The sequence below is a fragment of the Channa argus genome, chromosome 20 (assembly GCF_033026475.1).
Source record: "Channa argus isolate prfri chromosome 20, Channa argus male v1.0, whole genome shotgun sequence".
NCBI lineage: Eukaryota > Metazoa > Chordata > Actinopteri > Anabantiformes > Channidae > Channa > Channa argus.
In genome coordinates, this window is record NC_090216.1 from 3,363,736 (window position 1) to 3,378,595 (window position 14,860).

At 42.3% G+C, this 14,860-nt stretch overlaps 1 protein-coding gene across 3 annotated transcripts; it reads left to right on the forward strand.

Annotated features, from left to right (window-relative positions):
* Nucleotides 1-1,255: 1,255 nt before the first annotated feature.
* pdk2a (pyruvate dehydrogenase kinase 2a) lies at nt 1,256-9,160 on the forward strand. Of its 3 annotated transcripts, none has more exons than XM_067487308.1 (11): nt 1,257-1,503; nt 1,917-2,058; nt 2,597-2,668; nt 3,093-3,277; nt 5,459-5,545; nt 5,744-5,821; nt 6,251-6,327; nt 6,416-6,514; nt 6,901-7,011; nt 7,317-7,430; nt 8,049-9,160. In XM_067487308.1, exons 1-11 carry the CDS (start codon nt 1,386-1,388, stop codon nt 8,190-8,192), a joined length of 1,227 nt encoding a protein of 408 aa, XP_067343409.1. In that variant the 5' UTR covers nt 1,257-1,385; the 3' UTR covers nt 8,193-9,160. The 3 variants fall into 3 exon arrangements, with proteins under 3 accessions (XP_067343411.1, XP_067343409.1, XP_067343410.1); XM_067487309.1 differs by lacking the exon at nt 1,257-1,503 and adding an exon at nt 1,546-1,724; XM_067487310.1 differs by lacking the exons at nt 7,317-7,430; nt 8,049-9,160 and adding an exon at nt 7,088-7,295 and having other exon boundaries at nt 1,256-1,503.
* Nucleotides 9,161-14,860: the final 5,700 nt, after the last annotated feature.

Here is a 14,860-nt window from a genome sequence, read left to right on the forward strand (position 1 = left end):
GGACATCATGTCACCATGTGGGCTGGTCCCCGTCTATGCTGACATCTGAAGTGAAGCTCCGGCACTTGTGCAGGACATTTTGACACCAATGTTGTCAGGTTTATCCCCTTTGGAGCTGGTTAGGTGTGGATAGAAAGCTACCATCAATAGGATCTCAAACCCATGTAAAACTCTGGTCATGGGCAATAAAAGCCACGATGACTTTTCGAACCTGCAACTGTAAACACAAGCTTTTGCCAGGTTGATGCCTCCGGATGAATGGGACAAAATGTAGGGGAGCACTGCTGAAATAACACCAGGTTAGGATGAAGGTTCAGCTTAATGTTTCACAGCTTTTTTTCGTGTCTTTTTGAGAAAATAGCTCCCTGAAAGTCTTTTCACGAAAGTTTTCTTGAGAAGGTCATAACCGGCATCAATTTCATTTTTTCTCAGCTTTTATTAATACAGATTTTAATAAAGCCCTTTCAAAATGACGTCTATTCTAAATACATTTACTCCCTAATTCTGTGTTCCAGTAATAGGATTACTGGAACCCCCACAATTAGCCTGTTTTCATTCTCAGTGCAGGAACCATGGACACCCTCTAAATATATTGCATTAATGGGGCATAGTTAGCTCTTGTTTGACATTTATTGAGATATTATTTTGCCAAACAATGTCACGTGTTTACCAATATAAATGAACTCTCAAACTTAAGTGTTATGAAAATATATTTCCAATGGATTTAAACTTATTCAGAATTTTTTCTCACCTACAGTACTGTGCAATAGTCTTATGCTACCATTATATTTAAACATTCAAAAACCACTTACATTTTTTATTAAGTAAATTAAATAATTAATTAAATAATTAAAAAGCTTTCTTGGCTGCTAGCCTTCCAAAAGGCAGTTCCTTATCTAGCATCTCCAGACTGAATCCGAATGCACCCACCAGATGTTGAGTCTGGTGCTTGCTGGACTTCTTCTTGTCCCTCAGAGAAGTATTTGTTGTTTTTTAACGAATCTCGTCTGCCCAGGAGAGTTTAAGAATTTTTTTTTTTTTTAATAAAGGGTAAAGGCGGGGGCCATGATTATTATAAAACAACACATAGTGACCCATGACGTTTGCACAGTTCTGTATGTTCATCCATTACATTTCTGTCCACATTAGATCAGTTTCCTCACAATCCAACTCAAACCCAATGAGAACCCTCCCCCCAGCGTTTCCTATTGGTCCGCGCCGAACATAAATAGGCCTATTGTCGGCTTCCTATTGGCTGGAGCTCGTTACGTCCAGCGGTTACCTTTCTCGGTTCTCGTTCGACAGCAACAATAACAGAGTCAGACACTTGCGGGATCCTCGCACCGGAGGGCGAAACGACACGAGCCGAGCCCCGCGAGGCAACAATGAAGTTCGTTAGGTTCCTCATGAGAAATGCAGCGATGGCCTGCGTGCCCAAACACGTCGAGCATTTCTCCAAATTTTCTCCTTCCCCGCTCTCCATGAAGCAGTTTCTCGACTTCGGTGAGTACCGAGCTGCCCTCGCGGGGGCTGTTGGCCGTGAACTTGAGCTGTTCGACCTTGGCCTTGCTGGGGACGATGCATGAATGAACACCTGCCCCGCGGAGGAGCGGCGCTCGCGGTGCCAAAGGTGTTGCATCAGACCGAGGTTCAGGCTGGGAGCTCCGGGGCCTGCAGGGACCCGCTGAATCCCCCCCAATAATACGGTTTCCCCAACAGCTGAAGTACTAAGAGTAACGCTAGAATAATTGGCAACGAACCTTGTTTGTAAAAGCCCACATTAACGGCAGGAACAGATTGTGCTCTAACGTGTAATTTTCTTAGCAGGTGTTGGCAGGTACGGAACTGCTGCACTCCGAAATGCGACTTTTGACTAATGTTTCGTTGGTCTGTCCCTTTTTGCTGTCTTCATTCAGGTTCGATCAACGCCTGTGAGAAGACATCGTTCGTGTTTATGAGACAGGAGCTCCCTGTCAGACTGTCCAACATCATGAAGGAAATTAACCTCTTGCCTGACAGACTGCTCAGCACCCCGTCTGTGCAGATGGTGCACAGCTGGTAGGTCCAAGCACAAAACGTAGATTTGTGTGTCTCGTTGTGATCTGCTGTAAGAAACTGCAACATTATGCCAGAACAATATTCATATTTAGCCCTCACGGCTTCTCAATGAAAAACCCATGTTTTTTTGGGTGGGGGGGGCTGATTTGCTGTAGTTATGCAGCAGCCACCGCTGCTGGCTTGTTTTGTTGTCGTGTGGTTGGACGCTTCATGTCCACAGCAATGACGTCGTGCTCAGAATTACAACAGCAGCCTTTGACCGAGTTGTACGCTTTCCAGCTCGCCCTGCAGAGGAAGGAGGGGCTCAGCTGTGAACTTTACTCTAGATTCTCGTCATGTATCACATGACCTTGTGCTCTGCTTCTCTTGCCTTTGTGAGGAATGCTCAATGGCAAACATACTGCACACATGCAAGCATCCCCCCCCCCTCAGCCAAGAGCTTGCACTTGGTAAAGGAAACCCCACTGAGTCTAACAAATGTTTGTCTGTAAACACCTTCTTCTTTTTTTAAAAAAATGTTATTTCTAATGTTGTTCAGGTACATCCAGAGTTTAATGGAGATCCTTGACTTCCTGGACAAAAATCCTGATGATCACAAAGTCCTGGGAGAGTAAGTTTCCAATCATTTGCTTGTAGATTTCATTTTCCCGTATGTTTTTATTTTTCAATTGGCAGGGGAAAAAAGTGACATGTTTTTCATCAAGGATGACATTGTGTATAACCGTTAAATGCCCAGTAATGTGTTATATCTATGTAATAAATGCAACAGTGTTTGGTGACTTGGCTGGATAATCATTATCTCGAATCATTTTATGGGGTTAAGATTGAACATAATATGAGCCCTTTAATTGAAGCCTCAGTTGTTTTTGGCTCTGTGGTTATGCATCTAAAGGTTGTAGTCTGGTCTGGTCATGGAATGTGGTCTGACCTCCACCAGTTTGGTAATATTTCTGACTATGTTGAAGGTCGGGTCACTTTTCACGACCAATTCAAAATGAGAAATTCTGACAACCTTTTATTTGCTTCCTCCACAGGTTTGTTGATGCCTTAGTTACCATCCGGAACAGGCACAACGACGTAGTGACAACCATGGCCCAGGGCATCATTGAGTACAAAGAGGCCTTCCCTCAGGACTGGGTCACTAACCAGAACATTCAGTACTTTCTGGATCGCTTCTATATGAGCCGCATCTCTATTCGCATGCTCATCAACCAGCACAGTGAGCGATAATTGGTGTTCAACTTTTCTAATTCACTGTCTTTGTCTTATACCTGATGTTCGTCATTCACTGTCACTGGGTCAGATTTGTGTAGAATTCAGTGCGAAACATTGATGCAGTTGATGTTCAGGTCGATTTGGGGCGTGCAATGACATCCTGTTTGCTGTTCCAACGATGTGCGTCATCGAGTACGTCACTTATTGTGGAATATGCTTCTGCATTCTGCACATACGTGTAAATCTGCGGGTTACGTTCCAGAGTTCCCTGGTTCCACTGCTGCTCATTCACCCGTTCACACTCCCAATCGCACACACCCACACCCTGATGGGGGAGCTGGCCAACACTCACCAGGAGCAACCTTGTTGGGGGTCCAGCGTGTTGCTCGAGGACACTTGGGCAGACATGGAGAACAACAATGTCCTGTCCTTTTTGTTATTAAATAAACCTATGATCATTTTGAGAGACACAGCGGTCATTTCAAAGACCAAATGCTAAATTGTGAAACCACTTCAGTTTTCATTAAACAAAGTTTGTGTCCCATAGGAAGTAAAGTGTGCTATAAAACAGACTTTTCCTTTTTTACTCTGGAAACAAAGTTTGAACAAAAGTTGAAATGCACGTCTCAAAACCATTAAGTGGGACCCTGTTGTGTTCTAAGTACAGTAAAGTACAGCCTTTAATTTGAATGGCAACTCAAAACAAAACTAATAAAGACTGAATATATAAAAACCACATACTGTATATAAATATTACATAAAGTCAATGTGAACATCTCGACAGGTATCAAATGTTATGTTTTTCTTTCCGCTTTTTTTTTTTTTTTTTTTCCCCATTACGATCCCAACATTATCCTGTCAACTTGTTCGACACACATCTCCATCTCCACACAACACGTTGTTTGGATTTGGGAGGTTTGCAATTCCGCGACCTACAATTACCCATAATTTTCTTTTTCTAGGTCCGTGTCGATGTTTATCATGTATCGTCGTAGAAGCAGGTTCCTTGTTTTACTCTGCAGAGAAAAAAAAGGCCTTCATTAAGACATCGTGAGCCCACACGTTCACTGCGATGTGTAGATTAGCAGGGCAGAGTGCTGAACGTGCACACAGTGTGGGGGTAGTGTTATGTTAGTGCAACTGCCTTTTTAAAACGCATGACTGAAAGAAAAGTAAACAAATACCACCACTTTCTTAGGTTGAAATGGGAGACATGGATCCTCGTCACTGTCACGTAGGAAATAGTTTTTGAAAACGGCTCGATGACTTCCTGGTTTCACCAATCCCGTAAGCCCCAGATTGGAATATGAGGACTATAGCAGTCAACAGCAGGCCCAAACGTGCCTAGGTACACGAGCACAGGAGCGGAATGGTTCTGTAAGAAAGGGGCCAGGAACACGTTACATCACAAAAGAAATGGTGCTTGTTCAAGATGGTTTCAAACTAATTCGATTATTTATTTATTCCAAAGATGCGTACGCCAATCTCTCATGCATAAACTGGAAAAGGTTTTTCTAATATCATCCATTTATTGCTAACAATAAACCCCGGGAAATATCCAGATATCATGTTTTGTCCATATTGCACGTCCCTAGTTGCACAACAATTATGCTCCCTGTCACATGGCTGACACCCACAGGTAAAATATACCTCTATCCAGAAATAATCCTTCCAAACTTGACATCCCACATATAAATCTATAATGGATGCGACAAGTCCAGGGAGCAGTTCCTAGAGTTCACAGTATAAACTTTAGTCCCTGAGAAACGTCATCACAACATTCACTGCATGACTACAGGGGAGGTGTTATCACATGCAGGCAGAAGGAAATGGGATAGAAATGACTGTAATTTACATTAATAATCCTTCGTCCTGCAACACTTGGGTGGCTGCAGATGGCTCAAGGATTTGGCCATTAATCAAAGGGTCAGTGGTTCAATTCTCCAAAAAATACTAAAAACCGAATTTCACCCGTAACGGAAAATCTAAGTTTGTCAGTACAAAAGGGTTTAGATCGGATCAGATTTTCATTTTTTATTTTATTTTTTTAAAAAACAACTTCCATTAAATGTCCGATCATAGAATAGACTCCTTCCTTTGTGCTTCTTTTTCATTTCCTACTTTATACTCGGCACATTTCCTTGTGTTCCATGGCTTTTTAATGGTTTGTTGTTGTGTCTTGCAGCTCTTATCTTTGGCACTACTAACCCCGTCCAACCGAGCACAATTGGCAGCATTGACCCTCACTGCCAAGTTGGAGATGTGGTCCAAGGTAAATATGAATTATGTTTGTTTGATTTTACTGTAGGTGTTAAAAATTGCGCCGTAATGGTGCAGAAACACTCGACGTAATGCACTGAATGTGACCTGTTCATCTTTTCTTCTATTAATTACTACTTTACTACCAACACTGTGCAGTTACTTGGTCACAAATATATAATTTGTATTATTTGGTTTTCCTTCATTTCAGATGCTTTCCACAGTGCCAAAATGCTGTGTGACCAGTACTATCTCCACTCCCCTGATCTCATACTACAGGAGATGAACAGTAAGCTTTCACTGATTTCATCTGGCAGAGTTATTACAACCTAATTTTGCTAATTTGTGATGCCGATATCCACAAGGGGAAAGATGCTCATAGCCTGTTTGAAGAGATTTAAATGGGAAGCGAATAGAGTCCGGCCTTTTGTTTGTACATATAGTGAGTGACTGTATGTATTATCCATCCAGATGGACCTGACAGGCATCTAATTATAGCACTGAAGCTGATGTAAAGCCTTAATTGGCACAGTTGACTGCATCAGACAATATTGACACGCACATAAACTCTCTCATCTCATCCGTCACAAAGCAAAACGCCAGAGCAGAGCAGATTAATTGCTGCTTGTGGATAGAAATCCATGAGCAGTGAGGGATAATTAGTTTAAAATGAAGTGGATGAAATTAAGAAATGCGACTTGTTTTCTTGCCTGTGCAGACGAGAAGAAAAACCACACAGTCAGCATTGTGTATGTGCCCTCTCACCTCTATCACATGCTGTTCGAGCTCTTTAAGGTAGGAGGACGCAGCCTGCACCCTCTCGCAGATCATTCTGATGAATGACATTATATTCAGATACATTATTTATTTTTGGTTCTTGTAGAATGCCATGAGGGCCACCATCGAGACCCACGAGAGCAGCAATAGCCTCCCACCCATTAAAGTCATGGTGTCTCTTGGAGGCGAGGACATGTCAATCAAGGTGACTTGCTAAAATAATCTTGTGGTTATTTTCAATGAATATTGAAATTGTGAAAAGGGACAGTGTGGTTGTTTAGTTTTTGTGTGTTGTTTTTTTTTTTTTAATGTAGCCCAAATTCCAAACCTACATGCTGAGGCAGATCCTGTCCAGGTTCCCCTTTTTATCCGTTTGTCCTCATGCTTCCTTTTTATGATCATGTGAGGAGTAAACAAACAGAAAACCACCTGTCGTCCACTCTGAGGTTGAGGCCAAGTGTTGGTGACACGCAGGCACCTGTCTGCTGGCTTCATCTCTTAGTTTCCATGGCTCAGCACTGTTTGAGCACCTCACATCATTATCTCCGTCTGTCTCTGACCCACTGGTCATTTTTTTTCCCCCGCCTGTAGGTGAGCGACAGGGGCGGTGGGGTCCCCTTCCGCAGGATCGAGAACCTTTACAGCTACATGTACTCCACTGCTCCTGCTCCACAGATGGGAGAGCATGCACGGCCTCCACTGGTAAGTGGGAAGGGAGGGTTTCTAACTCATTGGCCCTACTACATTTATAAACAAAAATTAAAATTGTTTTTTCTAGGAGGCGAAAAGACGCTGTTTATTGGGTTGCATTTCCACACAGAGCATGTAGCATGTAGAGCATCTACATGTTTTTAAAGATTGAAATCCTGGATTAAAAGATGTCGTCCCCCCCCACCCCAAAAAAACAAACAAACAGTGACCTACAATACACAAAGCAAATTTGACAGCCTTTTTCTACTCTGCTGTGACAGAGAACAAAGCCTTCTTAAACCCTTGATCTCCTGCAGGCTGGCTTCGGCTACGGTCTCCCCATCTCTCGTCTCTATGCCAAGTACTTCCAGGGGGACCTGCAGCTCTACTCCATGGAGGGCCACGGCACAGACGCTGTCATCTACTTGAAGGTGAGCCAGATTTGGTGATCATGCATGAAACTGTGACAAAAAGCCAAGAGCTCGGGCGTCTGCTCACAGCATGGAGACAACACTCCAGTAACCTGGGTACTGAATACGCAGCAACAGACTAAACTGATTTCTACTCCACCTCTGACTTATTTATTAGCCTGGCTCACAGATTTTAACTGTAAAGGGACAGAAAATGCTGCTTCCGGTGTGTGTGTGTGTGTGTGTCACAGCAGAGTGACAGCACAAGGGCAGAGACAGGTGATCCACAACAGCAACGGGGGCGTCTCCCCGTTAATGATCACTCCTTTCATTTAGTCTTTCACTCAGCTGCGTCTTCCAGTCCACACCTCGTTATGCACATGCGCAGTTGGAAAAAGCAGATTAGAAACCTGGTTACACGTAACAATGGCAAAGAAATCTGCGCTCGCTGACAGAAATCTACCTGGAGAAACCAGCTTTCACTAATCCCCTTGCCCTGATTTTGGAAACCAGCTTTCCTGTATACATGACAGTTAAGAAGTCATCTTCCCACAGAAAGGTTGCTGTAACATGGTTACTTAAGCCAATTCAGGTAAGACAAGACATTTGTAATTAGACCTTTTCTCCTTGTCCCTACAGGCTCTGTCCACAGACTCCATAGAGAGGCTGCCAGTGTACAACAAAACTGCTCTGAAGAACTACAAAGTGAGCCAAGAGGCTGACGACTGGTGTATGCCCAGCAAAGAGCCTCTGGATCTGAGAAACTATAAGGTGGCCAAGTGAAAATGTCCTCCAAGCCCACATAGCAACAAACCTCATGAATATCTGTCGTTCATATTCCCATGTCATCACCTGCTGAGGCAGATGAGTGCAGTCTGGTTATAGCAGTAGCATGTCCATGTTGTTTTCAGTCCCTCTTGTCCCTCTGGGTTCTACATAAGAAAAATAGACAAATAGAAAACAAGCTACTAACGGACGACACGCGTCACAGGCACCTCTGGCATTTTGGAGACGCAGCTCCAGTGTTGCATTGTATCAACAGAGGGCGTGTGTGGACGTGGAGTCCAGAGTCATGTGAAGGCGGGGAGAGACAGAACGCACCCAGCATGTTATGGGTGCTGATCAAACAGGGTCAGTGTTACTGAACCAACAAAGAAGAACTCAGGAAGTTCAAGATATTCCGTTTAACAGGAGGAGACCTGTTGTTGAAGAACCTTCTGTAGGAAGTCTCACACAAGCCTTACAATAGCAACTGCACTCATTTCATTATAATACTTGAAACACTTTTTAAAAGTCACGTTTTTGCTTGGTCTTGTTAGATTTCAAGTACTGTAGCACTGTCGGCTCTGCAGCCTGGGACAAATGTTTGACTTTGACGCTGAATATTCCTTTAAAACCTCATTACACTTTCCTCACAGTATTCACACTCACCGTCAGTTTTCTGGACCACATTTCACAGCAAGTCGCCAGAGCGTTTCTCACGCCACGATGTGTCTGCAGGGGGCTAAGTGCTTCTAGCAAGAGTTTCTGAAGCTTGTGTCATGAAAGCCCTGAAGGCAGCACATCATCTTCAGATTATTTATTACACTTTACCGTATGTGATGAGAATGAAAACATTTCATTTGTAGGTTTCTCTTAATTATGCAGTATGTGAAGGCTTATTTTCATAGATACACTTGACACGAGAGTGAATTTATCGTAAATATTGTACATACAATGGAAATAATTAAAAAGAACAACTTCAGCATCAAGGGCTCCTGTTGTTTTGTAAGGTGTGTGTGTGTGTGTGTGTGTGTGTGTGGGCAGCAGAGAAGTGATTGATTAAATCCATCAGCAGTTCAGGATTGTGGGGAGTAGGAGGGACACAGCAAGCATGGAGAAATGCAGCTCCAGACCATCAGGCCTTAAAAATAATAATATTGCGTATTTATGGAAGATTTATGTCTGTTTCCACTCGACTGGTGTCTCCCTGCCAGGGGGTTCCAAGAGCGCAGTGGGACAAAGGTCAGCACGAGGAAAGTCGCGGTCTTGTTGTCTGATGTCAGAGGCATGTGAGAGTCATGCTGCCAATGGGGTCAGAGCCCGGACGCCAAATGTAATCTAATAATAGCTGGTTTCTGCTGGCGCTTCAACGTGCATTTTCCATGTTGGCGATGACAGTGATGAAAAGCAGCTCAGCACATTTACTTCCCAATATATCAGCTATACGTCTCACTGCAGTGTGACTGAGGAGCCTCACACTGGCAGCGTCATTTCTGATGGTACTCGCTAAGACAAAGGTCACCAAAAAAATCGGACACTTCACGAGACAATCAAGAAATACTTGATGGTTTTACTGCTTCACACCTCTTTAAAATGATTAAAGTATCTCTTTCATTGGTCACTGATAAAAACTTGAATCTGAGGCTGAAAGATCCTGCAAGGGAGCAGAAATCAGCCTTGTGTTGATGTGGGCCAACAGGCCGACGGCAGCAGCGGCACTAATTAAGGCCATTAAACCAAAGTGTTTACTGCCAGGCCAACCCACACAGGAGTGGAAAGAATCCAACAGTGCTGCTCCTCATATCCACTGTAGTACAAACAAAGGGCAAAAACAGGCACAAGTGCACCGGACTCCAGTATCTGCATGTTAAGGTGTTCTGGAATTCTTACAGTCCCTGTCTACAATGTCTTCATAACAAGAAGCGTCTGTGTACAAATACAATTCAACACATCCTGTATCAGATTGTTTCCATCGGTGTAGTGGCTTTAGTGGCATTTCAGTGTGGGGGGGGACACAAACGTAACCCTAACTTACAGTAATAACAATGCATGTTCAGCTGGTAAAAATGTTCTTTTATCATCAGAAATCACAAGAATGGTCACGGAAAGTTTGAGTAAAATAATGAAAATTGCAAGACTTTTATTCTGATTGATGAAACTGTTTCATTTCTGACGAAAGAACTTTTGTACGAGCTGAATGTGCATTAACTATCATGTTGATATAAAACTTCTAAAATATAAAAAAAATGATATAAAAAAATCTTTGTTTAATTCTTTTTAATATTCCAAAATGTGAGCATGCAAACCTTTGCACCCAACTGTGTGGAAAGACCGGGGTGTAACCAAACTAAGGAAACATAGAAATAAGAATTGAGTTAATAAAGATATGATGTTTGCAGATGACATCGTGATCTGTAGTGAGAGCAGGGAGCAGGTGGAGGAAAATCTAGAGAGGTGGAGGTCTGCTCTGGAAAACAGAGGAATGAACTTAGCCGCAGAAAGACAAAATACATGTGTGTGAATGAGAGGGACCCAGGTGGAACAGTGAGGTTACAGGGAGCAGAGGTGAAGAAGCTGCAGGACTTTAAGTACTTAGGGTCAACGGTTCAGAGCAACGGTGAGTGTGGAAAAGAGGTGAAGGGGCGAGTGCAGGCAGGTTGGAACGGGTGGAGAAAAGTGTCAGGTGTGTTGTGTGATAAAAGAGTATCAGCGAGAATGAAAGGAAAGATGTTCAAGATGGTGGTGAGACCAGAGATGTTGTTCGGCTTAGAGACAGTGGCACTGAGGAAAAGACAGGAGGCAGAGCTGGAGGTAGCAGAGCTTAAGATGTTGAGGTTCTCTTTGGGAGTGACGAGGATGGACAGGATCAGGACTGAGGACATCAGAGGGACAGCTCATGTTAGATGTTTCGGAGATAAAGTCAGAGAGGACAGATTGAGGTGGTTTGGACATGTTCAGAGGAGAAACTGTGAATATATTGGTAGAAGGATGCTGAGGTTGGAGGTGCCAGGCAGGAGGTCTAGAGGAAGAGCAAAGAGGAGATTTCTGGATGTAGTGAGGGAGGACATGAAGTTAGTTGGTGTGAGAGAAGAGGATGCAGAGGACAGAGTTAGATGGAGACACATGATTGGCTGTGGAGACCCCTGAAAGGGAGCAGCTAAAAGGAAAAGAAGAAGACGATATAAGTCCTGCGTCCACAGACCACCGCACCCGGTCCCGGCTAAATGTCGAAGTATCTCTGAGCGAGACACTGAACCCCTAACAGCCCATTCCCCCTCCCCAGCCGTGCAGTGGCGGTCCCAAGCCCGGTAGAAATTGGGGAGGGTTGCATCAGGAAGGGCATCCGGCATAAAGAATGGGCCAAATCGACATGCAGACAATGATCCGCTGTGGCAACCCAGAACTCAGGGAATAAGCTGGACTTCAATGAGAAAATAGAACAATAAAGATTTGGTTGGTCGATCCATCTGTGGAGTAATAATAATAATAGTGTGGAGTAATTGTACTTTACAGTTACCACTGTCTGCTGAACATACAGGCTGAAGAACTGCTAACGGTGGGTAATTTCAGGTCTGTGAAAGTAAACGTTCGAGTTTGTAATTTCCATTTTGTTTGGGCCTTTCTGTGTCATTTTCAGTGGCTAAGCTTCTCATGCTGACATGAAGAGGTAGGTGTAACTCACATTGTTAAAACTGTGTGTGTTTAAAGCATGTGTGTGTTTTGTTTTGTTTTTTTTTTCATTTTAATGATTTTATCATTCTCTCAGTGCAGGCATAACTCCAGTTTGGGGAACTGTCCAGTCAGCACCCGGCTCAGTCCACCATGCCATGTAACAAGGTACAATTACTTCTATAAATCATCACAGATATTAATGTTAAAAAAACAATATGGTTCATTTTTCAGATCCCGTATTTTCAAACTTTTCCTCATAGTCTTCTAAACATTTGCTGCTATTCAGCTGTTACTCACTAGGATTTCAACAACTAAAACAAACTTCATGCTATAAAACGTCAGTATTTCTGCAAATATAGTTCTACTAAATGTTTGGATATAAGAAATAATATAAAGTGTAGCACACTTCCTGCCAGATCATGAAGTAAAAATTACTGTTTGTCCTTCTTGGATCAAAACACTAAATATTGGACTTGCCATAAATACAGCAAGCTAATAGTTAACAACTGTTTCCCGTGTCCTTTTGAAGAACACCTACGTTTTGTGGAGAATTTTCTAGAAGTTAGAAAAAAATATAGGAGCTGGAAAATAAATCGTTACCACATAATTAAGGAATGTTGCAGATTATCAACATACATTTCTTTAAATAAAAAAGCATCATTCACTAATAGAACATTTTCTCGCAGAAACGTTGACATACATTTGAGCATAATTTGACCTGAGCTTTTGCTTTATGGTGCACAAGCACCAAGTAACAGTTATACACGAACAGCACTAAATTCAATATACGTTGTGATTAATTGTATTCACTATGGAGTTTAATATTTTGTAAACAAATCCAGTGTATTAATATGAGGTAATAATAGATAAAGATATGAGGAGTCATATCTTTACATCTTTGCTGAAATAATAAACCTATTAATACCTATTATTATTATTAGTATTAGTATTATTAACATTAGGAGTAGTATTAGACAAAACGATGAAGAAATGAGATTTTTAATGCAGTAATTCTATGTAATTATACTATGAATAAGTAACAAGGCCTCTAAAAGTCATGTTTAATAAGATGTTGTTTTCCACAGATGGTCGTCTTTGCTGCCGCATGTTGGTAGCATTGTCGCAGGAAACACAAATTCTGGGGATCGGAGCTTTGTTCATCGTCACAAAGCAATACGGCAGATGGAGAATTCATGCATTATGCAGCAAAAGTTTCCCCAGATGTTGCTGAGCAGAGACAGATCTGTGCCGAGCTTATAAAGAGAATAGAACATTGCATTGGATTAAAACCAATTACTTGCAAAGTTGTCGGACAAACTGAAGTTTCTTTGACACTTAGATCCATTTTCTTTTATTCTGAACTGAGCTGAAGCTTTGGAGGGAAGTAGAACAACATGTAGCTGCACCGGCCGTTTTTAACCAAACTCATCGGAGCATTTGCTGTGAAGAACACGTCCGTGTTTTCATTTTATAGACAAAACTGTTTTGAAAGAATTGTCAGATGCAGCTGTAATTAAAAGATGACTTGCACATCTGTGTAATAAATGCCGACTATAAATGAGGTTTTAGGGAATTTGTACTGGCACATTTATCATCAGACCGTCAATGCATCCAGAGTTGGAGTCAATGAATGGAAAAAGTTTAAAAGATGTTCTGAGGTCCACATATAAGTTATTCTTTTAATTATGTTGTCACACTGTACATTTTATCTAGTCTATGTAGTTTGAAAGCCAGTTGCTTGTGCATTGCCAGATATTACAAACTGCACATTATGAAAGAAACGTCAATTCTCGCAAACGCACACAAACATCTGACTAATTCTCTATTATGTCTATATTCTAGCAACACGTCAGTCTGTGCTAAAAATGCTCAGTCCTGTTGAATGGCAGGAGATGGAGAGACCAAGGTGTGAACAAACCACACTTCACCCACGGCAGAACTCTCTGAGTCAGGTAACCTCTGTGTTTTTTCCCCTGCACCTGTCTCCATGCTCAATGTGTCACCTCTTCCTTCACACCTGCATGTGAAAAGCCATCATCAGCCCACCAGTCACTAAAACAGAAACGTTTTAGCATCAAATAAAATTGTTTACAGCATTCGGTGTTTTTTTATGTGCCTTCAGACCGATTCACTAGTTTGCTTCTTATGTCTGTCTATTAACCGGCAAAGTGAACAGAATCAAACGCAGCAGGCTGCTGGTGAATCAAAGGGTCCACAGTGCTGTCACACACACACACACACACACACACACACACACACAGGCAGGCCATGGGCCCGTGGTGTTCTTCCGTGACATCACCTTTGGAGGCTCACTGCCTGCTGAGTGTGTAAACATGCTGCCATTTTATTCATTTTATATATTGTTTATGAACGAATGGGAAGTGCATTTCACTGGTTTATGAAAAGTTTACTCCCATCAATTCAATTCAACATAGTAACAATAAAATAAAAACATTTGTTTATTTTTATATATATAGGCCCCATCCAGGCCAGACTGTAGACTGGTGCTGTAAGAATGTAGCCTTGGAACATTATGGCCTTCAGACACTGTGTCAATGATAAAAAAAAAAAGCATAGAAGCTCATTTTCCTTAACTTGTATCTCTAGCAGCATCAACAGGCTACACGAAATAAGTAATCGGTCTAGTGGATTTACTTTCCTCTATAACATGTAGGACAAGTAAATGCAGGAGGGAAAAATTAGTACAACTGCCTTTAATAAATAAATAAATAAATAAATAAATAAATAAAGGGTCACTGATATCTGCTAACCAAAAGTATGAGTTCACATGAAGGCTGTGGAATAAACCACTGACGTGCGGTGGCCTTCAGAAAGTGATTCCCGCTGTACGTGCACGTGTCATCCACTGGGTGGCGCAGCGACATCAGCGTGTTCTCAGTGTTCGGGAGCCGCTCAAGTGAAGCGGCTGCTTGTCAGAACCAAACACTGTTCATTCACACTGAGAAACGCATTGGGAAAACTCTCACGAGCCCTAATTTTGCCTTTTATGGAAACAG

What these genes read in the sequence shown, in the direction of transcription:
- pdk2a (XM_067487308.1), top strand. Translation starts at nt 1,386, where the DNA reads ATGAAGTTCGTTAGGTTCCTCATGAGAAATGCAGCGATGGCCTGCGTG. An exon ending in GAAGCAGTTTCTCGACTTCG is followed by an intron (nt 1,504 to 1,916) that starts GTGAGTACCGAG and finishes GTCTTCATTCAG; the next exon opens with GTTCGATCAACGCCTGTGAG. An exon ending in GTGCAGATGGTGCACAGCTG is followed by an intron (nt 2,059 to 2,596) that starts GTAGGTCCAAGC and finishes AATGTTGTTCAG; the next exon opens with GTACATCCAGAGTTTAATGG.